Source organism: Quercus suber, unplaced genomic scaffold (assembly GCF_002906115.3).
Source record: "Quercus suber isolate HL8 unplaced genomic scaffold, Cork oak 2.0 scaffold_41, whole genome shotgun sequence".
Taxonomy (NCBI): domain Eukaryota; kingdom Viridiplantae; phylum Streptophyta; class Magnoliopsida; order Fagales; family Fagaceae; genus Quercus; species Quercus suber.
The window spans coordinates 1,136,655-1,160,822 of NW_027069506.1; the positions used below are offsets into that span (position 1 = coordinate 1,136,655).

At 34.4% G+C, this 24,168-nt stretch overlaps 1 protein-coding gene and 1 long non-coding RNA gene across 2 annotated transcripts; one reads left to right on the top strand and one right to left on the bottom strand.

Moving 5' to 3' along the window:
• The first annotated feature begins 10,082 nt into the window (after positions 1–10,082).
• On the top strand, positions 10,083–11,361 carry LOC112001933 (uncharacterized). The gene is made up of 3 exons (XM_024034110.2): positions 10,083–10,183; positions 10,693–10,779; positions 11,131–11,361. The coding sequence occupies exons 1-3, from the start codon at positions 10,145–10,147 to the stop codon at positions 11,263–11,265; spliced, it is 261 nt and encodes an 86-aa protein (XP_023889878.2). The 5' UTR covers positions 10,083–10,144; the 3' UTR covers positions 11,266–11,361.
• Positions 11,362–18,061: 6,700 nt separating this feature from the next.
• On the bottom strand, positions 18,062–19,399 carry LOC136066635 (uncharacterized). Its single transcript, XR_010628143.1, has 3 exons — positions 19,270–19,399; positions 19,045–19,167; positions 18,062–18,361 (listed from the first exon to the last, which is right to left on the bottom strand). It is a non-coding gene; the product is annotated as an uncharacterized LOC136066635 (long non-coding RNA).
• Positions 19,400–24,168: the final 4,769 nt, after the last annotated feature.

Consider the following 24,168-nt stretch of genomic DNA (forward strand, 5'->3'; position numbering starts at 1 on the left):
AGCATTAGACATTGGGGGTGTAAAAACCCCCGGTAGCTATTTTAGCTACCAACAAGCCAAAACATACACATCAAGAGGTGGTATGTATTTTTTTTTCCCACTTGTGAATAGTTGTTCTCGTACATGAAACGGGGGGGGGGGGCAACGTTAATGCCCAAGAAAAAAAAAGTGGCAACTAGCAACTTGATTGCCCAGAAAAAGAAAAAAAAAAAGGGGGGCAACGTTATTGCCCAGGAAAAAAGAAAAAAGAACAAAGCAACTTGAAGAAGTTCATATGCACATGCATATGGGCATTTTTGTCGATCAAGAAAAAATTCATTTTCACATAGTTTTCTCTCTATTTTGGGAAAAAAATATTTTGGTGGACTCAGAGATAAAATACTTGAATCCTACCATTTATTTTCCTTCCTTCCTACCCAACCAAACACATTCCAAAAAAATTTTCCTTCCTATTTACTTTCCAAAGTTTTCCATCCACCTTATTTTACCTCTAAACAAACACACCCTAAAAGTAGCAAATATTGAAGTCACTTGAGTGAGTTTCCATGAACTCGGCATTTTAAAATAATAACTTGTCTCTTTTTTCTTTTCTTTTTTAATAGAAAAAAAGGGTATATCATATAGAATTAGATAATCTTTTGACAAGGTACACCCCCTCCTTATCAACGGCTATTAAGTTTTAAGATTCCCCAAACAGGACAATTTTTTTGTTCTATAATTATTAGCAAAAATATTGCAAAAGGTCTGCCTACTCCAATCTTTACAGTTACAGGTACAGCAACTCGGGTCATTTAAGGCCATTTGGTACATGTACTTAAATAATAGTTTTTAGTTTTTAAGCAATCTTACACATATTTTCATACACTTTTTTACCCATACATATTTTAAAAAAATACAAACAACATTACTATACGGACTCTAGGCCTATTTGCCAAGTAAGTTCAAACACAAAACTACACATTTTAAACAATATTACACATATTTTCACACACTTTTTCACCTACACGTATATCAAAAACACCCAAACAACATGACTCAAACTACTTCCCTAAACACCCCTTAGTCATTACCTAACCTACTTTTTTTTCTTTTTTTTTTAATTTGTAATGAAATATAACAATACTCATTAATTATTAAGGGATGATATGACTGCCGGATGCTCTCATTCATTATTAGTGACAAAATCACATATGTTGGAAGTTGGGCATGTTAGAGCATCCACAGCAGTGGAGCTAAAAATTTAACTATTTAACTCAACCAAAGTTACTTTTTCTATTTTACCTGCACACATGCTGCAGCAGTGGATCTATTTTAGCTTTCAACATAATAAAATAATATAAACATCACGATAAAATAATATAACCCCTACAATAAAATAATATATCCCACTACCCAAAAAACATCAACAGCACCAACCACAACCACCTCTACCATCAGCCACACGCACAACCACCACCATCAGCAGTCCATAGCAGAGAAAAAAAAAAGTGGCATAACCACCACCAACAAACCCACAGCCCCACAGCCACAAATCACAAATTGGACCCACAAATCACAAATCGAACCCACGCCGATATGACCCACCACCAGCAGAACGACCCACCACCACCACCATCTCCACTGTGACCCCTGAAATCCAGCAACCCAAACGCCGAAACCCACCAAACCCAAATCCAGCTACCCAAACGTCGAAACCACACACTAATCTCAACCCCAATACCAATGCACACCGAGCAAGCACAACCACAGGCAAGCACTCCGATCGGCGACGTGGGTCTGAGGCTGATCAGCGGCTTGGGATGGTTGGTGGGTTAGTGACATCGAGCTTCAGTGGCGACGAGAGAGAGAGAGAGAGAGAGATAAACTTTTTATTATTTTAATCCACTTGCGAGTAAAATATTATTTCTTTTGTTTAGCTCTCATGAACATTGCACATCTATCTATAGATGTGTACTGTAACAATAGAGCTAAAAATTATAGATTTAATTCTATTGTTGGAGCATGATTTTAATGTTTGAGAAGTTAAAATATAACAATATATCAATATAGCATCAGTGATCTATATTCATTTGAATTTCATAATTCCATGGATGGCTTGGCCTACGAGCAAAAACCTGCTCTCTCTACTAAAACAATCTTTGTAACACACATGCTGCAGCAGTGGATCTATTTTAGCTTTCAACATAATAAAATAATATAAACATCACGATAAAATAATATAACCCCTACAATAAAATAATATATCCCACTACCCAAAAAACATCAACAGCACCAACCACAACCACCTCTACCATCAGCCACACGCACAACCACACCCACAACCACCACCATCAGCAGTCCATAGCAGAGAAAAAAAAAAGTGGCATAACCACCACCAACAAACCCACAGCCCCACAGCCACAAATCACAAATTGGACCCACAAATCACAAATCGAACCCACGCCGATATGACCCACCACCAGCAGAACGACCCACCACCACCACCATCTCCACTGTGACCTCTGAAATCCAGCAACCCAAACGCCGAAACCCACCAAACCCAAATCCAGCTACCCAAACGTCGAAACCACACACTAATCTCAACCCCAATACCAATGCACACCGAGCAAGCACAACCACAGGCAAGCACTCCGATCGGCGACGTGGGTCTGAGGCTGATCGGCGGCTTGGGATGGTTGGTGGGTTAGTGACATCGAGCTTCAGTGGCGACGAGAGAGAGAGAGAGAGAGAGAGATAAACTTTTTATTATTTTAATCCACTTGCGAGTAAAATATTATTTCTTTTGTTTAGCTCTCATGAACATTGCACATCTATCTATAGATGTGTACTGTAACAATAGAGCTAAAAATTATAGATTTAATTCTATTGTTGGAGCATGATTTTAATGTTTGAGAAGTTAAAATATAACAATATATCAATATAGCATCAGTGATCTATATTCATTTGAATTTCATAATTCCATGGATGGCTTGGCCTACGAGCAAAAACCTGCTCTCTCTACTAAAACAATCTTTGTATGACTGACCCCCTGAACTGCCCCAAATTTCAGGAAATTAATGGCACTTCTACCAATGTTTGTCTCTTCTTCTATGACTATCATCATCATCTTCATCATTTACGAGCTTGAACTAGCCTATCAAAATCGACAAAACTTATATTCAGTATTTTAGTTGCTATTTTTAAAATTTTATTTTTAAAATTTAGTCACATAAATTTAACTAAAAAATATATTTTTACTTCATGAGAAAAAATTTACATAGCAAAATATTAAAAAATAAACCTAAAAAACAACACTTAAGTACTATACCTAAGTCTTACTCTATCAAAATAATTCTTACTTTTAACCATAAAAATAAATATAATGCTTTTATCTTTTTCTTAATAAAAGTTATTATATTTTTATAATTTAAATAAATAAATAAAATCTATCACGATTGTTAACTATTACATGGTTTGAGACCATTTAATTTGCAAAACGTAGGAGTCAGAGTCATGTTGGATGAAAATAACACTTGCTTAATTAGAGTTAAAATAGGTTTTTGGATCAAAACTGGTTTTTGACACAATTATAATGAATTGGATTGATTATTGTGGGTACCATAGGAGTGCTTCACACATCCTAGGCCTACTAGGCGTGCTTGGCATTCACGTAGGCATGTTTGGCAACCACCTAGGCCGTCCTCGGATGGCCTTGCATTCACCTCGGTATGTGTTGCATTCACCTCGGCATGCTTGGAAACCACCTAAGACGGTGTCCTAGGAGTCCCACATCGAAGGAAAACCCCCCCACTTGCTGCCTTATAAGCTTTGAAGCGAAGGAAGTAGTGTACCATTAGTTTATAGTTATTCGAATAACTAAACTAATGGTACACTATTTCCTTCGCTTCAAAACTTATAAGGTAGCAAGTGGGGGGATTTTCTTTCGATGTGGGACTTCTAGGACACCGTCCGAGGTGAATGCCAAGCATGCCGAGGTGAATGCAAGGCCATCCGAGGATGGCCTAGGTGGTTGCCAAGCATGCCTAGGTGAATGCCAAGCACGCCTAGCAGGCCTAGGACGTGTGAAGCACTCCTATGGTACCCACAATTATGGTTAAGCATGCCATCATAATAAAATTGATGATCAATCTATTAATTGCATTAGAGTACTACTGGGATGATTTGCTTTGATATTAACACTAACACTGTGTTTGGTTGGAGGGATAATAGGGAGGATGGAAAACAAAGGGTGGAAAATAGGGTGGAAAATAGTATTTTCCACTGTTTGGCATAGGGAGGAAAATGCTGAGGATAGAAAACCCGGGAGAAATTTTTCTCTTCGGGCCCACAAATTTTTTCCTCCTAAATCGGGAGGAAAACTGTGGAGAGAAAAGTGACCTCACATGAAATTACACAAATGCCCTCTCCCACCTACCCTCTTCACAAAAAAAAAAAAAAAAAAAAAAAGAAAAAAAGAGAGAGGGAGAATGAGAGCACTTCTTGAATATTTGAGAAAGAAAAAGAAAGAAAAGAAAGGGAAGATAAGGACAAACGTGTATTGAAAAAGAAAAAAAAACAGAGAGAGCTGGAGAAGAAGAAAGAAAAGAGAGAATGAGAGAATAAGGGAGAAGAAGAAAGAAAAGAAGTGGCAGATAAACGTATGTAGGAGGAAAAAAAAAAGAAGAAGAAGAGATAAGGACAAACGTGTATGGAGGAGGAAAAAAAGAAAAATGTATGGATGAAATAAAATGAGAAATGTTACCACAATATTTTTACAATAAATTTTAAGTAACAGATTGTTATTAGTTAATATTGGTGAATAAAAAAATAATTTCAGTAGTGAGTTCAAATTAAAATTAGTAACAACTTTTCACATAAATTTTGTTGTAAAAGTATTGCGAAAAATGTTGTAGACGTAACACTTCTCATTGAAAAATATAATTGTTGGTGAATTTTATATTATTTAATGAGTACAAATAAATCTATTTCATACCTATTATGTAATATTACATAAGGGTATAATAGTTGTTGAGGACCATTTTTTCGGCCCACGTGGCATTACTTTATTGGCAACCTATGCCACATTAACATATTAGTGATTTTATGGGTAAATCTATTTAAAGTCCAAAATAAACTCATATCTCATTCAACGATATGGATTGGGCTCACATGACCCGCGAGATCCTTCCTTCACGAGGCGGGTCCATGGTCCACATTTCCTCTTCATCAATTGGGATCATAACCCTACGACATCATCAACATCAACATATGGATCGGGCTTAAGCAATGAATCAAAGTTCATGGCCCATATTATCTCTCTTACGCTCATGGCCTATATTACCTCTCTTACACTCATGGCAAGCGGCTTCTTCAACAAGAGCCCATATTTACACAAAATGACAACAAAACCTGAGGTACGTCATCTCACCTTTGGCTTATGATCCAAGCACATAAGTCTCTTTGAGGAAACTTTGGGAGTCGTGGTTTGGAGGGCCAAGATGTATGTTCAGTAAAGCTCTAGCAATTTAAAGTTGATAAAAGAAACATGTTGCTTGGCGTGTCTTCTTCAACTCCCTAAACTCTGACGAGTCCGTATGTAGCGGGTAACATATGGTAAGCATCTCTTATCACGTAGCACTTTAGATGATAAAATTCCTCATTGCTCTTTTCCTAAAATTTGATATTCATCATATGACAAACGCTCAATATCTCTAGTCATCTAACTGCTAGGAAGATTACTATTCATTCAATCCCCAGCTATTGCTATACATATTTAGAAACTTCATTATATTATTCTACATAAATCTTATTACTTCTTTCAGCTAAAATCCAGCTCAAACACATGGCCTAATCTGATTGGCTATCCTTAATCTCTCTCTATGCAAAATATTCATGATATCTCTAAATACCCAGCTGCTGTCTGCCACAATCTGACTATATATTTCTCTGCCAACTGCCAGAGCAGAACATTAAATACTCTTCTTGCTCATCAAGATTATGTCACAATACAATGAGACCTTAACTAAATCTCTAAGGCTTCATTATCTTTCAACCAATCCATCTATTATTTACTAGAAATGTGTTGTAATGAAACCTTGCACCAAAAACACAAACACCCAAAGAATGAAGCATTTCCAGCTGAATCCCAGCAGTGTATTTAGAACTTGACACCTGGCTGGGAGTGACATCATCAGCCATTTAATGCTGAAATCCCAGCAGCCAGCTGTTATACCTAAAATAGCAAGATACCCTCCAAAGAGATCTTACCATTTTTCAGCCAAATCCTTGAAATAACCTCTCCAGCAATCTGAAATGACCCATCTGACCTCATTGGTTTTGCCCAAAGCAAACAGCTTTTTCATGATAGCTGTCACAACTTTTCTTGATAGTTGAGATAGCCTTTTCAGAACAGCTGTAATAGCTGATCCAGCAGCCTGAGCATTATTGATTTTTCCAATTTTGGCTAAAATCAAAACCAACTATTGAAATTACCTTTCTCTTGCTAAAATGCTTTCCTTTTTTGGTACTTTTTCCCTAGCAACTCTTACTTGAAATAGTAGGAATGCCTTAAAGCTAAACCTACCATTTTTGGCCAAATCTTAAGATGGATTCTCTGAAAATTCACTGCTGTTTGGGACAGATTTTGGGTGAGATTATTTGCTAAAATATCCCCATAAACTCATCTCTAAGGAGGATCCTCATCAACACCTCAAGGGGGGACACCAATGGAAGGGAACTCACTCATAAACTTCTCTCTCTTTCTAATTACCTTGGGAGAAGCTCTCAATGAAGGCTGGACTTCTGAGTTTTTAGTTTCTAAATTAGGAATTAAACTTTTCAGCCCTTAGCTCATAAATGCCCTTCATAAGCCTTTATACGATCCTCGCAAAAAATTTCAGCAGCTTTGCTAAACACACTACAGCACTATTACTCCTCTTATACTCATTCTCTCATTTTCCATACTCAAAAAATACACCTATGTCACTGCTCCTATCTCCAAATACCTAAATACATCTCCATGCTCTTCTTTTACAAAAGTCTTTCATCTTGGAAAGCCATCTCAACAACTCCTCCAGCAGTTATGATCTCATATTTTTACTATCTTTAACCACCATATCGCTCATACTTCCATATATCACACATCTTATAAATACCACATCTCACAACATATCTATATATTTTACCATCTCAATACTTCTTAAGGGATGCCAAACACTCATACTAAAAGTCCTTCTCATGGAAGGCATGAACTTCTTACTCAAGCCCTTCTCCTAGAAGGCACCAAGATCTCATATCAAAACCCTTCTCTTAGAAGGCACCACTACTTCTTACATAAAGCCCTTCTCTTAGAAGGCACATATACTCCATATAAAAGCCCTTCTCATGGAAGGCAATACTACTCATAACTTCACAAAAACTAAAAGAGCATTGTCAAGGGGAAAACTCATTTAAGTGTGTGATAAGAGGAGCAAGCTTAACCAGCCCCTACACACAGCTGGGCATACTCTCTCTCCCTCCAGTTGCACCCATTTTTTTCCCTTCAATCTTGAAATCATCATGGAAAACTACCACTGGCATTCTGCTGGAATCTTATCAGCTCACTGATGCTACACAGCTGGGCTGCAAACTATCAAAGATAAGTGACTCTGTTTCCTTACCTTTAAACTTATATCATTACATGATTACTTTACATTTAAATACATATTACTTTATTCCAATTATTATTACAACTATTAACCAAGGTTTAAACTCATTTAAATGCATGACAAGAGGGGCAAGCTTAACTAGCCTCTACCGCTAGCATCCTGCTGAGATATTATGAACTCATAGAAGTTGTACAGCTGGAGTTACAAACCATACAAAGATAAATGACTTTGCTTCCTTATCTTTAAATTTACATCGTTGAGTACACGATTACTTTACCTCTAAATAAATACTATTTTATTTCAACTGTTATTATAGCTAATCAAAGCTACCATATCAAACACATATTACGTATTTACTCAACAATTATCTTGATTCTTAGATTTTGGCCTTAATAATTGTTAGGCTTAATAATACACCAGTAGCCAATGGACCACGTGACCCAATGTTGAGTTCTGGGCGCAACTCCCCAAAAAGAACCCGGGCCAAGTAAGATCATCCCTCCAACAAATCATACGTGGCTGGGAAACTGAAAAATGGCCCCGAACAATAGTCAATTTATATAAATTACATTTTCCACTCTCCCACTTTTTCATCCCTCCAACCAAACACACATGAGGAAAAACTAAATATTTTCCATCCTCTCACAATTTTCTATCCTCTCACTTTTTTACTCCTCCAACCAAACAGACCCTAAGTAACTCCAAAACAAAAAAAACAAAAAAAATGTAAACGTATTCAAATGAATTGCGGTTGTCTTATCGGAGGCTCCAAACGAGTATGTAGTCAGCAGTATTGACATTTTAAAGAAGCTAGCCCACCACCGGCGCATCCTGATTCATGGCATGGCACACACACACTAGTACCTTCCACCAATTTCTAGAGAAGCATCTAGTGGGGCCTTATGGGGTAGGGCCCGGCCCACATGGGTTTAACATTTACCTACATTCATGAATTATTCATGTTTCTGTCATGTTATATTTGATGGGATCTTCAACTAAACTTTCCATTTTCATTTTGCATTTTCATAAAATCCTTAAATTATGTCAACATCATTCACCATCCTCCTTTATTGGATCAATTCTAGAGCACCCACAGTAGACGTGGAATATGTGCCAAATACTAAATATTTGACACATATCCCACTCCAAACCCAATTTGAGGCTATTTAGTAAATGTGGAATATTGTATTTTTTTTGCAACATTGAACAGTACTGTAGCAAATTTGCCACGGTACGGAATGCATGTGGTAAAATTTTTAATGTGTTGATTGTGTTGATAAGTTATAATAAATATTATTTTAATGTGTAGTAAACATTATTTTAATGTATAGAATTGAATTATAAAACATCTGATAAATAGAATGTTATAAAATAATGTGGTAAAATAATAAAGTAAGCTTTTGGTATGATAAAATGACATAATTTTTAAAACATCTGCTACGGATGCTCTCATTTGTCAAACCATTACTCATTTAAAAAAAAACTTTTGTCTGCTCGAGGCACAAATACATTGGCTCTTTTTAAACGAAAATAATATTATTGTTATTCTAAAAATTCTTCAACAAGTACAAGTGAAAATCCCTTGCTGAGGAAGCGGTCTTGAGAAATTGTTAATAATTGTTTTGGTTGTCGTAGTACTTTCCATGTAACATTTTGTTCTTCCAAATCTGCGACATCAAAATGCCCATAAGACTCTTACGAATGGAACAATTACATCCATACGATATATCTTAAATTACTCATACAATTTCTAACACCAGACCCCTGCCTTAAATAGCAATATCTTGCTTTGAGGATCCATGACACATAAGCTTTTGTTATTATTATTACTAGTTATCAAGAATTCGTGCAATGTACAAGAAAATTTAACATAATATAAACTTTTTCTCTTTTATTTTTTTTTTTTGTATAAATATAAAATTTGATAATTATAGCATCTATTGATATTTTTTTTCCATATCAAACGCTAAAAATTAGGAAAAATATTTAAAACAAAAAATATTTTCCACACCAAAACACTCAAAGTTGTTCACACAAATTTAGTTGGCCGTATACTCTTTCCTATAAGCATTCTAGCATTTAATTGAATGTGAAAAAGATGTGGTTAAGCTATGCAGTATGCACTAGATATGTTGGTGTGCATTTGTAGACCAAAAATCTTCTCTCTTTTTTTTTTTTTTTTTTTTTAACCCCAAAGCATGAATGACCCTAAGTTTCTAACATGAGATTCTATTAGATATGTGCACGTCTTCGTTCCCCCCCCACCCACCCCAAGAAAAAAAAAATCAAATCAAATACATTGACTGGAAACATTTAAAATTTATGCAGTTATTAGTTAGTCTTGTTTCACTTCCTATTAAGGATTCTATTTTTCCTTGTTAGAAAGATTGATAGCTACTCCTCATGTCCTAAGGATGTCCCTTTTTTTCTAAACACTTTGTACTTTGTGCAAGTACAGTGGGGATGGTGGAAGACCAAATACTGCAAGTATCTTTGTTGGTGGCTTTGTGTTGGGAGGCATGGTTGTTGGGACACTAGGCTGCATATATGCACCCCAGGTATTGTTGAAGTATCTAGCTTTATATCCCTATTGAAATCCAACTTATTTGGTCTTGGGTGTCTGTGTTTCCCTAGGTTATCAATTAAGTAGAGTAGTGTGTGTTCGTTTTGACACTTTAATGATCTAAAATCTGGTTTATTTGATGGAAAACCATATTGTGCAAGTATCTTTGTTAGCGGCTTTGTAATGAGAGTGTTGTGCGTCTGTGTCTCCTTAGGTTCTAATTAATTGGAGTAATACATGTGTTTTTTTGTCACATTTTTGAGCCTATAGAGTAAAGATATTTCATTTAAAGTCGTAGTTTCAAGAAATATGTAAATGTATGTAATTATTGGCCTAATTAAACAGCCATGTGATGCATCAGTAAGTATTGGGCTATTGATTCACTTTTGGGCTATTGATGTGGTTTATATACTATTCATACAATTAACAGCTCAGATGCACTGTTTATTTATTTATTTTTCAATTTTTTTTAGGCTGAAGTATTGATGAGTTTACTTTTTGTAGATAAGCAAGGCACTTGCTGGAGTTGACAGAAAAGATCTGATGAGGAAGTTGCCAAAATTTATATATGATGAGGAGAAAGCTTTGGAGGTGAGAAGCTGTTCTTGCATTTGCAATCCTTTAAATTATTCATTATGTGTGTATGCATGTTTGTTAATGTGTTCAGCTTTGAAAGTAAAGTCTTTTTGGTTACAAATAAAGGCCTAGTTATGGTTGGTTGTCATAAGACAAACAAGAAAAATATAATGGTTTATGTATAAGTAAGCTTTATGAATTGTAGCTTCAAGAAAAAAAATAAGAAAAAGAAACACTGTACAAATTGTTTGTGTTAACTTGTATTTTCATCCTCTTTTAACTATTATTGATATTGTTTTGGTATCATTTTTTTTTTTTAAATGTTTGCAATGCATTGATATTGCATTGGTGGTGTGATGACTACATAGAACCCGCAAAATATTAACGGAGAAGATTGCTCAGTTGAATTCAGCCATAGATGATGTTTCTGCTCACCTACATGGAGATGATGCCCCTAATGGAGCTATAGTGAATTCAGATGAAGTTGGAGCTTCAATGTAACAGAATATTTGTTGTAATTGCCATATAAACCATCACTACTTACGTGTGATTAGTACTGGAAAAACAATATTTTAAATCCTTTATCTCTTTTAATTTTCTATTTGGTTAATAAATTCAGGCTGATTGTACTTATATAAAAAATAAATAAATTCAGATTGATTGTTAAAGACTATACCAGCAATTAGAAACTGTCACAATTGCTGGAACATCTTTGCTGGGGAGTGGGTATCTAAACATTTTTATTCCCAATATCTTTTTTTCTTCCTTTTCTTTTTAGAATGGAATTGGAAGGGAGGGCTGAGTACTGGTCAATAGACCACGGGCTTCCTTTTCTTTTCTTTTCCTTTGTTGGGGAAAAGGGTAAATGACAATTAGTAAAGCAGCGGTATAAAACAATACTCGATAAGTTTCTTTAAATTACATGCACAATAGCCAAACTTTAATATGTCTCTCAAAACAAAACAGACTACCAAGAAAGTGGCAGAAAACAAAACAGACTAACAAGAAAGTGGCAGAAAGAACTACTTTTACATTGATGGTGCAAAACCCCCTCTTGCTAATTTTAGCAACTCACCTGCTTATATTGAGCTTTATCTCTCGGTGCGAGTTGCTAAAATATTTTAGCAACCATGAATAGTAAGTTTGTATATATACAACTTACTATTCATGGTTGTTAAACATAAACTACTGGTATTCAGGAATGCATATCAGTCTCTATTTTACATTTTAAAAACATACTTTATCTATTTTATAACTCACCCAACATCTCAATTTCTAGTTTTACATATAACTTATTAAAATAATATAAACTACAACATTAAATAATATAAACAATTCAAATGAGAGAGAGAAGTGGGAGAGAAGAGGAGATAGTTTTAAGTAATATATATATATATATATATGTACAGCATAAGGGTCCCCAGGCCCACTCGGGCCTCGAACTTCGACCCAACAGTATGGCCCATGACCCTAACCCATTTGTTTGACTCCGGGCCCTAAGCCCTCTAGGACCATAGGCCCAGGCCTCATGCTAGCCTAAGGCCCATTGGGCGAACGCTCTTAATCTGTACACATCAAGTTTCACCACCTAGGTCTTGTCCGATCAATTATATCCCGAACAAAGTAGCAACTGCTCGGGGTATTGCCTCCCGGCTGCCCAGCAATACCTTGGGGAATATCGCCTCCAAGTGGCTTTTCTGAGGTGGGAAGCAATTCCAATGCCACTCCTCCCACTCCCACCTAAACACCCACTTTGAAACAATGGAATTGGACCCCCATGTGCACTAATGACCTAAAGTAATCATAACCACTCCACTTATCTTGGCCTATAAATATGAGAAGAGCATAAGGAATAGGGGGTTGGCAATTCTGTAAGGAATACAAAGAGAAGAGAGCAAACACTTGAAGAAAGCAAAGGAGTGGTTCTGTGAGGAAGAGAGGAAGGTTTGAGGAAATAGAAGGGAGTTTGGGCCTACCAAGCGTAGGACCACCCATAGTAGGAAATACAAAAGCCCACAAAATATAGATTGTGAGCCCAAGTAGAGGTTTAGCCCAGCAGCCATATATTTGGGTATGCATAATATATATATATATATACACACTATATTTTTTTGTCAAAATCGCAATTTGGATCGTAGGATCGCACGATTTTTTCTCACCTCACCAAAACGTTTAGGATCACACTAGGGTCGTAAAAATGGTAGGACCATATAGGATTGTAGGATCGTATGGGATCCTACCGTTTTTACCAAAAACATAAATTTTTGGTTTTTTTTTTTTTTTTTTTTTTATGGTATAAATTTTTTGTTTTGATGAAACTTTAATGGTTTTATTTTTTCATGTTGTGATGGTATGACTTTTTATTTTATTTTTATAAAATTATGTTAACCTAAGCAAATGTTTTCTAATTTCTAGTTCACTTCTAATCAAAATGAAGGAATGTTTCTTCATTTCTTAATGAAGAATTTGATATTGGCTTTGTTGCATTTTAAGCTATAATGTTTTAAATTTGTTTGATCAATATACTAATTTGTATTTTAATATTACTAAAATATTTATATATATATATATATAATTTTATCAATTATGCTTGAACAATTGTATTTGTATATTGATTGATTGATTTTTTTAGCATGCTCTTTAATTGTTGCTGAGTGGTATAACTTGAATAGTTGAGTGTGAAATTGTATCTTGATGTCTTTTGTAGCTCTAGTATACAAATATATAATGTCTACATAGATGATGATTAGGAATTTAGGACGATGGTTATAAGAACCTTAGAATGAAAATAATTAAATGTTCACTTCTCCTTAATATTCATCTTACTTTTGGATTTCATATTGTAGTTAGCTAGTTTCCATTTGCTAACTTATTTTGGATTTCAAACCTGAATTAGAACTTTGAAAATATTTTCCATATGTTTTGATAAAAAAATTTGGTATTTGATTGCTAATTAAACATTTATTGAACTTTTTAGATACATTGGGTCAAAACTTAAATATATTTGTTTCGTTAGTATAGACTTAGCGATATATGACATGCAAATTACATCATATGATACAAATCTTAGTTTTTTTATGGATGAATTTATAATTTATGTGATTATTCAACATACAAAGTCATTATTAATGTGTTTTTTGCTTTAAATCTGAAAATATGTAGGATCTTACGATTCACAATCGATCCTACAATTTACGATCCCACCTACTTTCAACGATCCTACATAAGATCCCGATTTTGACAACCTTGTATATATATATATATATATATTACATCCTAAGCTTCATTGGTTGTCAGTTATGAGAACCAACTATTCACAGGTGGTAAAAAAAAAAAATACATACCCACCTCTTGATAAGTATTTTGGCTTGTTGGTAGCTAAAATAACAACCCGATGTTTTTACACCCCCAATGCTAGTGCTAAAATAAATATAAAAGTACGGTTGCTAAACATAAAAGTAAGACAAAAATGCAAAACTGACCTTCTAACTTTTACATTTTTTTTCATTTTAGTCCTCTAACTTTCAGTTTTGTCAATTCAATCCTCTAACTTTCAATTTTTGTCAATTCGGTACTCCGTTAAACTTCAATTACTTGCCGCTGTTAGACCCACTAAAACAACGTCGTTTTGCCTTTTTTTTTTTTTTTTTTTTTTTTATTTGGAAAAAATAAAAATAAAAATAAAAGAAAAACATTGGGGAATGCTGGTCATCTCGATAACCCGGCCATTCAAACAAGTGCCTTTGGGAATCCACCAAAGATGATTCACCAAGGACTTTGGCACCCACAGGAAAGTTAACCAAGTACAACAAAGCCCTCAAAGGCTGTTGAAAATTTCGGAGGGCCGAAACCTTAATGACAGTGCCCTTCAAATCTTCATACAAGCCCTTCAAAATGGGGTCCAATGTATCGAAATCTGAATCCTTGAAGAACTCATCCAAAAAGCCAGGTGGGGATTGAGTGCCCCCACTGCTACTACCTCCAAAGCCGTCGACGGAGCTGGAAACCTCAGAAAAAACCAGCTGCAACAAGGGGGAAGTACCGGATTTAACCTCATTATTGGGAAACAATTCAGGGTTTCCCAAGTGGATCCTACAGTAGGAGACGCACAATTTCTTGGCTTACTTAATGACAGAGTCCAATTGGGACCTGAGATTGGGGTCTTTCATGGAAGAAATCTTCTTGGACTCATTGTAAGCGCAACAATAACGACCGACAAGGTATTGGAAGGGGGGTTCGGCGGTGGCAGTGGCGGTGGTAGAAGCAGAGAGGCGATCGATTAATTCCTTGCTTTCGCTTAGAATCTCAGCCGCGGTTAGCTCCAAGTACATGATTCGAGGATCGGAGGATTCAGAATCGGTGAGGGAAACCAGAAAGATTTTACGATTAGGAATTTGGGTTTCTTTGTTTTGTTTTGATTCAGGGAAAGGGGAATGAGGACGCCCTTAATTTTTTTTTTCTTTTTTCTTTTTTTCAGATTTTTCTTATTTTCTTTTAATTCCGAATTTAAAAAAAATGCAAAACGGCGTCGTTTCAGTAGGTCTAACGGCAGCAGGTAACTGAAGTTTAACGGAGTATCGAATTAACAAAAATTGAAAGTTAGAGGACTGAATTGACAAAACTGAAAGTTAAAGCAGTGAAATGAAAAAAATATGAAAGTTAGAGGATCAGTTTTGCATTTTTGCCTAAAAGTAAATATAAAAGTAAAAAAAAGGTGGAAGAGAGAGATGGGAGAGAGGAGAGAGAATGAGTTGATAGGGTAATTTATATTATTTTAATGAGTTGTATGTAAAATAAAAAACCGGAATATTAGGTGAGTTGTAAAATATGATGATAAAAATAATAAAGTATGTTTTGAAGATATAAAATAGACATTTTTTTGCATTTTTGAATGCTAAAATACTTTAAGGGTCTGTTTGGTTGGAGGGGTGGAAAAGTGAGATAATAGAAAATGGTGGGAAGATAGAAAACACCTAATCCCCACAATTTATTTTGCTTCATTTCTACCCTACCAAACACACTACAAAAAAGTTTTCATCTCTTAGGGTGTGTTTGTTTGGTGGTGAAATAAGGTGGATAAAAAACTTTGGAAAGAAAATAAGAAGGAAAACTTTTTTTTTGTGAGTGTTTGGTTGGAGGGAGGGGAGGGTAAAAAATTGGTAGCCAAGAACCCACCAAAATATTTTCTCTCCAAAATAGAGAGAAAACTGAGAGGGAGAAATTTAATAAATAAATGATGAAAATGCTCATTTACACTTGCACATGAGTTTGTCCAATAACTCCAACACGTTGCTTTCTTTTCTTCTTCTTTTTTTCTTTTTTTGTGTCTGGTCTGGTCTTTACTTGCCTCTTCCCATTTTTATTTTTTTTTCCTAAGCAGGCTTCTCCTCCAGTTGCTCTTCTTCTTCTTCTTCTTTTGTGCTTTTTTGCTTTTGTTTTTTTTAGTCTTGATTTTTTTTTTCTAGATATGATTTTTTTTCCCTAATAAATTTGGGTGATTGCTTTTTTTTGTTTTAATAGGCCATCATTTTTAATAAGGGTACATGAGTAAATTTATATAAACATATTTTTTCCATCCCTCTACTTTTTCACTCCCAATTAAATAAAAAGAAGGAAAATTAAAATCTTTTCTATCCTCTCACTTTTCCACCCTCTCACAATTTTTTATTTTCCCACTTTTTCACTTCTCCAACCAAACGGACTCTAAAATTAACAAATATTGAAGTCACTCGAGTAAGTTTTTGTGAACTTGGCATTTTAAAATAATAACTTGTCTCTTTTTTTTTTTTAAGAAAAAAAGAGTATATCATATAGTATTAGATAGTCTTTTGACAAAATACACCCCCTCCTTATCAATGGCTATTAAGTTTTAAGATTCCCCAAACACAGGACAATTTTTTTGTTCTATAATTATTAGCAAAAATATTGCGGAAGGTCTCCCTACTCCAATCTTTACAGTTACCGGTACAGCAACTAGAGTCATTTAAGGCTCGTTTGGTACATACATTTAAACAACAATTTTTAATTTTTAAATAATATTACACGTATTTTTATACATTTTTTTACTCATATACATTTCAAAAAAAAATACAAACAATATTACTAAACTGCCCTTAGTCATTATCTAACTTACTTTTATTTTTTTAATTTGTAATGAAATATAATAATACCCATTAATTATTAGGGGATGATATGACAGTCGGATGCTCTCATTAATTATTAGTGACAAAATCACATATGTTGGCAGTTGGCACATAAAAATTATAGGAGAAGAAAAAGCCACGTCCACGTACATGTTATATATTCATTTGAATTTCATAATTCCATGGATGGCCTGGCCTACACATCAAATTACCAACCAATGAAAGAGCTCAAAAAATTAATGTGCTCGCCAGACTGATTGAGAATTTGGGACCTTGGCGATAGCTTGCTTTTGGTATGTGGGTCCGATCGGTGGTTACAATTATTTATTTGTATCAAAATCAAATAATAAAAGCCAGCCTGATTATTCGAGCACCTTTAATATGTCGCGTCGTGAGTCTCGTGACTCTTTTGAAGCACGTGGATAGAACTATAACTACAAGCAAAAACCTGCTCTCTCTACTAAAATAATCTTGATCCAAGCTGTATTCAAGCAATATTTTTTGAAAACTTTTGAGGCTGATAGCCAGGGTCTGTATTCAGGCAGGCTATGTACTGATTCTGTTTAGTTTTAATGCAAGTTTCACTTCTTACCAAGGTCCGATCGGTGGTTACAATTATTTATTTGTATCAAAATCAAATAATAAAAGCCAGCCTGATTATTCGAGCACCTTTAATATGTCGCGTCGTGAGTCTCGTGACTCTTTTGAAGCACGTGGATAGAACTATAACTACAAGCAAAAACCTGCTCTCTCTACTAAAATAATCTTGATCCAAGCTGTATTCAAGCAATATTTTTTGAAAACTTTTGAGGCTGATAGCCAGGGTCTGTATTCAGGCAGGCTATGTACTGATTCTGTTTAGTTTTAATGCAAGTTTCACTTCTTACCAAAAATTAAAAAAAAAATCTTTGTAGTTGTACGACTGACCCCCCGAATTGCCCCAGATTCCAGGAAAATAATGGCACTTTTACCAATGTTTGTCTCTTCTTCTATGACTATCACCACATTCTACATTATTTACGAGCTTGAACATGCTTATCAAAATAACACTTACTTTTAAGAGTATTCGTAGCAGTGAAGTTAAAAATTTAATTTTTTAACTTTATCAAAAATTGTTTTATTTATTTTATTTACACACATACTACAACAGTGGATCTATTTTAACTTTTAACATAATAAAATAATATAAATATCACAATAAAATAATATATCCACTACAATAAAATAATATATCAACTACAATAAACAACAATCACAACCACTTACAACTGCCATCGCTACCGGCGTCGCTGCCGCCACCTCCACCACTGCCGCCACCACAGCTATTTCCAAAAATTGTGAGTCAATTTCTCTATCCTCATTCATGTATCCGTAAAATATGGTAGGTCTCTACGTAACTCAGTGTCTCTACGTGACTCCATAAAATTTATAAAATAAAAAAAAATGTAAACTTCCTGCACACAGAAAATTCCCAAACTTACATTGATATCAAAACTTAAAATACTTAGAATTATAACAATAGAACATGATTATGCATATCAAAACTCAAAACTTCCCTGCACACAGAAAATTCTCAAACTCACATTTATATCAAAACTCAAAACCAAACTAACAATTTCTTATTAAAATGACCACAAGAAATGTGTGCTCTGTTTCTAGTTTTGTGCAACAGAACACATCCAACAAAATTCACCCAAATCAGAGCACACCCAAATCAGAGCACAAAATCCATATCACAACAATAAAAAAAAACCATAATCATCATCAATCTACCAAGCCATAATCATCATCAATCATCATTAAGAATGGAACATTACTCACACTCACACTTACCAAACCATAATCATCATCAATCTACCAAAATCAGATATGGAACATTAAGAATCCTAAAAAAACTACCATATTCATCCATTCCTAGCAACTAAAAACAGCTAATACAAAGCAAATAATCATATATCAAAATCACCAAGCCAATAATCCAGAACAACAATAAAAAATCATATATCAAAAATAAAAAATAGAGACATCCACATGAAGTGGATCCAAATCAAAAACTCAAAGAGGATCGGTGGATCGGCAGAAGAGTATACCCAAATCAAAAACCCAAAGCATCCACATGAAGAAGACAAAGACTAACCTAAAGTGGATCGGCGGAAGAGAAGTGCGTCGAGGCAGATTGACGGCGTGGGTCTGAACTTGACGATGGCGGCGACGTTGACGATGGTCGGGCCGGCGACGTTGAGAGAGTGAGCTTGAGAGGCTTGAGATGACAGTGAAATAAAGAGAGTGAATGAGACCGGATTTGATAAAATGAAAAAAAACAAAAAAAACAAAAAAAACAAAAAAAACAAACTAGTTGTACCGGAGTGAGCTTGAGGTGGACGGACCAGCAAATGAGAGGAGAGAAGATAGTGAGCTTGAGAGGAGCGATGACAGGAACAAGAGAGAGTGTTGAATGAGTGCTCTAACCGAGAGAGAGAGAGAGAGAGAGAGAGAGTTTTTTTTCTTGGGAGGTAATGCAAGGAGAGAGATAATTGTNGATGGACGAGCCTTCGTCATAGTGACATCTTGTCTCTGCCAAAGGTAAAGAGGACAAGGTGAAAGGTTGCGTCTACTCTCAATGAGCGCAATATTCCAGCAACCGTTCCGCAGTAAATAATCAGTTATAGCAGTTACGAGCGGTTGCTCTCAAAATCCGCAACAACCGGAGAAGTTGCAAGGTAACCGTTTTTACCGAACACTATATAAAGGGGCAATCGGCAAGGAGGCAAGGTATGAAAAACTCTTAAAAAAAAGAAGAAACATTTTTCTGAGTTGTACTTTCTTTAGGCGACGAGTAACAGTATTAACTTTGTCATCGGAGGACCCAGGGCCGGCACCCACCGGTCTCCTCTGATCTGATTTTGTTTTACAGGATTCTCTCCAAGATCAAGATCCGGGAATCTTCAGCCCACTGATTTTCGCAAGCTTATCAATTATATTTTTGTAATTTAAAAAAAAAAAAAAATTCTATCATGATTGTTAACTGTTACATGGTTTGAGACCATTTAATTTGCAAAACGTAGGAGTCAAAGTCATGTTGGATGAAAATAACACTTGCTTAATTAGAGTTAAAATAGGTTTTTGGACCAAAACTGGTTTTTGACACAATTATAATGAATTGGATTGATTACGATTAAGCATGCCATCATAATAAAATTGATGATCAATTTATTAATTGCGTTAGAGCATCCGCATTTGGGTTTCTAAATGCCAAATGTTAAGATCATTTGGCATTTAAACCCCAAAATTTATCAGCAATGGGAAGGCTTTATCCCAAATGCTAAAAAAAATTTGAGATTTTGCTACAGTACCATCTTACGCAAGATGGTATAAAAAAAATATATTTTTTAATAACTTTACCGGCAAATTTCTCTCTCCCTCATTTTATCTCTTTCTTTTCTCTCTCTTCCTTCTTTCTTTCTCATCCCCTCTCTCTCTCGCCGAATCACCAGCAGGATCGGAGCTCACGCCGGATCCGTTCTGATGGGTTCCGTTCCGTTCCGATGGAGATCGGTTTGGCGAGGTGGGTTCCGTTCCGATGGAGATCCGTTCCACGGAGATCGGCATGGATTGTTGATGGGTTCCGATGGCGAGGTGGGTTCCGATGCATTGTTGATGGGTTCCGACGATGGCGAGGTGGGTTCCGATGCATTGTTGATGGGTTCCGACGATGGCGAGGCTGGGTTTGTTCTCTGGGTTGTTGTGATTTGTTGATTTGTTGTTCCGACGATGACGATGGCGAGGCTGGGTTTGTTGATGCATTGTGATTTGTTGATTTGTTGTTGTTCTCTGTTATTGTACAGGTCTTATTCTTTCCTAAAAGAACCAAGATTCGAAAAAAAAAAAAAACTTTTTTTTATGCTTATTTCAGAATTTATAAGTTTGTAATTTGAACAATACCATCCTTTTTTTTTCTTTTTCTTTTTAAGATGGATAATAATATCACTTTGATTATATATCAATATAAAAAATAAAACAGACTTCTATTAATAGTTGTAAAAAAATTAGTTTGTTTGTTTGAAGTTTGAAGTTTCCTAACCTGACAACGGTGTTGAAGTTTTTTAACTAATAAATTTCTAAAATTTTAGACTAAAGTTGATAGTATTATTAGTAGCCAATAACAATAGAATCTAATCACTGATTAGATTTAGGGATGCCACAGCAAGTTCATTACCTAACGCTTTTCAAATTTTAAAAAAAAAAACTAATCTAATATTAGACAGTACTGCTTTGATGCACCTTACTAATTATTTATTTTTTGAAAGTACTAATTTTTTTTTTTTTTTGGTGAGGTCTGCCAAATTAAATTCAAAAGCCTGAATTTAGAATTTAGCACAAAAAAAAAAAAAAAGTACATCGTTGGGTGTCATCTAAAAAGAAGAAAAAAAGGGAAAGTAACCTGTCTTTTTATAGCGAAGAACGTGGACCACTTTCCCTTTCTTCTTCTTTCTTTTTTTATTTTTTTATTTATATATATATATATATTTATATTTATATTTTTTATGAGAATCCCTTTTGTTTTTTTTCCTTTAGTCCCCCCACTTCCATACTAGGGCCCGCAGTTCCACTTTTCTTTTGTTTGGGAGAACTCTGATTCTATTTGATGGTTCCAATCTGTCCTTATTTCTGCTTATGGTTGTTTGCCACTCACTTTCATCATTCCTATTAGCTGTCAGAAAATTACTACATTTACCTACATTCATGAATTATTCATGTTTCTGCCATATTATATATGATGGGATCTTCAACTAAACTTTCCCTTTAAAACCAAAATTTATATAAAAAAAATTATTATTTTTNTTTTTATTTATATATATATATATATTATATTTATATTTTTTATGAGAATCCCTTTTGTTTTTTTCCTTTAGTCCCCCCACTTCCATACTAGGGCCCGCAGTTCCACTTTTCTTTTGTTTGGGAGAACTCTGATTCTACTTGATGGTTCCAATATGTCCTTATTTCTGCTTATGGTTGTTTGCCACTCACTTTCATCATTCCTATTAGCTGTCAGAAAATTACTACATTTACCTACATTCATGAATTATTCATGTTTCTGCCATATTATATATGATGGGATCTTCAACTAAACTTTCCCTTTAAAACCAAAATTTATATAAAAAAAAAAATTTATTATTTTTGGTGAAAAAAAGAAGAAGAAATTATTGTACAGGTCTTATTCTTTCCTCAGAGAACCAAGATTAGAATAAATAAATTAATAAATTTTTTATTCTTAATTTCACAATTTATAAGTTTGTAATTTGAACAATACCATCCTTTTTTTTTCTTTTTTATGATGAATAATAATATCAATTTGATTATATATCAATATAAAAAATAAAAAATAAAACAGACTTATATTAATAGTTGTGAAAAAATTATAAATAAATAAATAAAAAGTTGTTAAAAAAAATTCAAAAAAATTTTGTCACAAAATTAAATAAAGAAGGTGAGATGTTGGTAACTTGCATGCAGAGACATATAATGTGATAGAATAAATCTTGTACCGCTTTAAATACCACAACTCGCCCATTCATGACATCAGCTCATACGTTAAGTCACAATATTGGTTTGGAAAATTGAAGGCAGTGTTCTGTTTGTTTAGGGAAAATAAAAAGAAAGAAGCTAGGCAAGGCAGTGTTCTGTTCTCTCATCTGTGTTTGTTTTTTATATGTTAGAAAATCAAAAAAGAATTCTAAAGCCTATTCATTCATTCATGGGGAAGATTCCAAAACAGAAGGCATGTGTTGCTAGCTCATTATGACAACGATCAATCATTACCATCACATGCTTTTCAATTTTCAAACCTTTTGTTCTAACGTATTAGAATTATCAAATTACGTTTCTCTTTTTCCATTATTGTAATTATTCAGTTGCGGGTCTATCATTACTTCTCTTACATATTAATAAGTTGGCTCCTATAACTATAATGCCACGTTGGATTGATTTTGACATCATTACCATAATGTTAATTAATTTAGATAGAGTGTGATTAGTGATTGCTGGTTCCAACTTCCCAGCTAAATTAAAACACGACTCACTATCACTAATATTATTGCTACCCGACTCTTTTCTTTCTTTCTTTCTTTGGACAAACCAATTCCAATTCAACTTCTTCCACTCTGTATGGGCAATCATGTATATACTTAATTTCGGACTAGATTCAATGTTACATTTTTTTTATATAGGACAATGTTACATTATTATTATTATATAATATTTTTAGTTTCAATGTTTTTTTTTTTTTAAATTACTCTGGCGAATACAGTGGCGGCTCTAGAAATTTTATCCAGGGTGTTCCTTAAAAAGTATAAATTACACAATCTTATTTCCTTTTAGCCTTTAGGTAATTAGGTTTGATTTAATGTTATTAATTTCGTTTCATTTCAGTCGAAAAATACTGTGCCTTTAAACAAACCGGAACAGTAACCCACCCTATTCTACTTTGAAAAAATTTTGGGTCATTTCGGGATGTTTCTGTAAATATCGGCCGAAATTCAAGATTTGGCCGACATGAAATTTGAGCTTAAAAAAAATGTTTTTAAAATCAAAACAAATTTGCATTTTGTACATTGAAGAACCTCAAAAGGGAAAAAAAAAATTGAAATGAACAAAGGTACCTATACAACTAAAAAAAAAAAAAAAAAAAAAGTTGGATTGATTTTGACATCATTACCATAATGTTAATTAATTTAGATAGAGTGTGATTAGTGATTGCTGGTTCCAACTTCCCAGCTAAATTAAAACACGACTCACTATCACTAATATTATTGCTACCCGACTCTTTTCTTTCTTTCTTTCTTTGGACAAACCAATTCCAATTCAACTTCTTCCACTCTGTATGGGCAATCATGTATATACTTAATTTCGGACTAGATTCAATGTTACATTTTTTTTATATAGGACAATGTTACATTATTATTATTATATAATATTTTTAGTTTCAATGTTTTTTTTTTTTTTAATTACTCTGGCGGCTCTAAAATTTTTATCCAGGATGTTCCTTAAAAAGTATAAATTACACAATCTTATTTCCTTTTAACCTTTAGGTAATTAGGTTTGATTTAATGTTATTAATTTCGTTTCATTTCAGCCGGAAAATACTGTGCCTTTAAACAAACCGGAACAGTAACCCACCCTATTCTACTTTGAAAAAATTTCAGGTCATTTCGGGTGTTTCGGGATGTTTCTGTAAATACCGGCTGAAATTCAAGATTTG

Bases quoted from the DNA above. Each gene is read 5' to 3' on its own strand.
- LOC112001933 (XM_024034110.2), top strand. From the start codon at position 10,145: ATGGTTGTTGGGACACTAGGCTGCATATATGCACCCCAG. The intron at 10,184-10,692 runs GTATTGTTGAAG...TACTTTTTGTAG, and splicing joins GCTGCATATATGCACCCCAG to ATAAGCAAGGCACTTGCTGG. The intron at 10,780-11,130 runs GTGAGAAGCTGT...TGATGACTACAT, and splicing joins ATGAGGAGAAAGCTTTGGAG to AGAACCCGCAAAATATTAAC.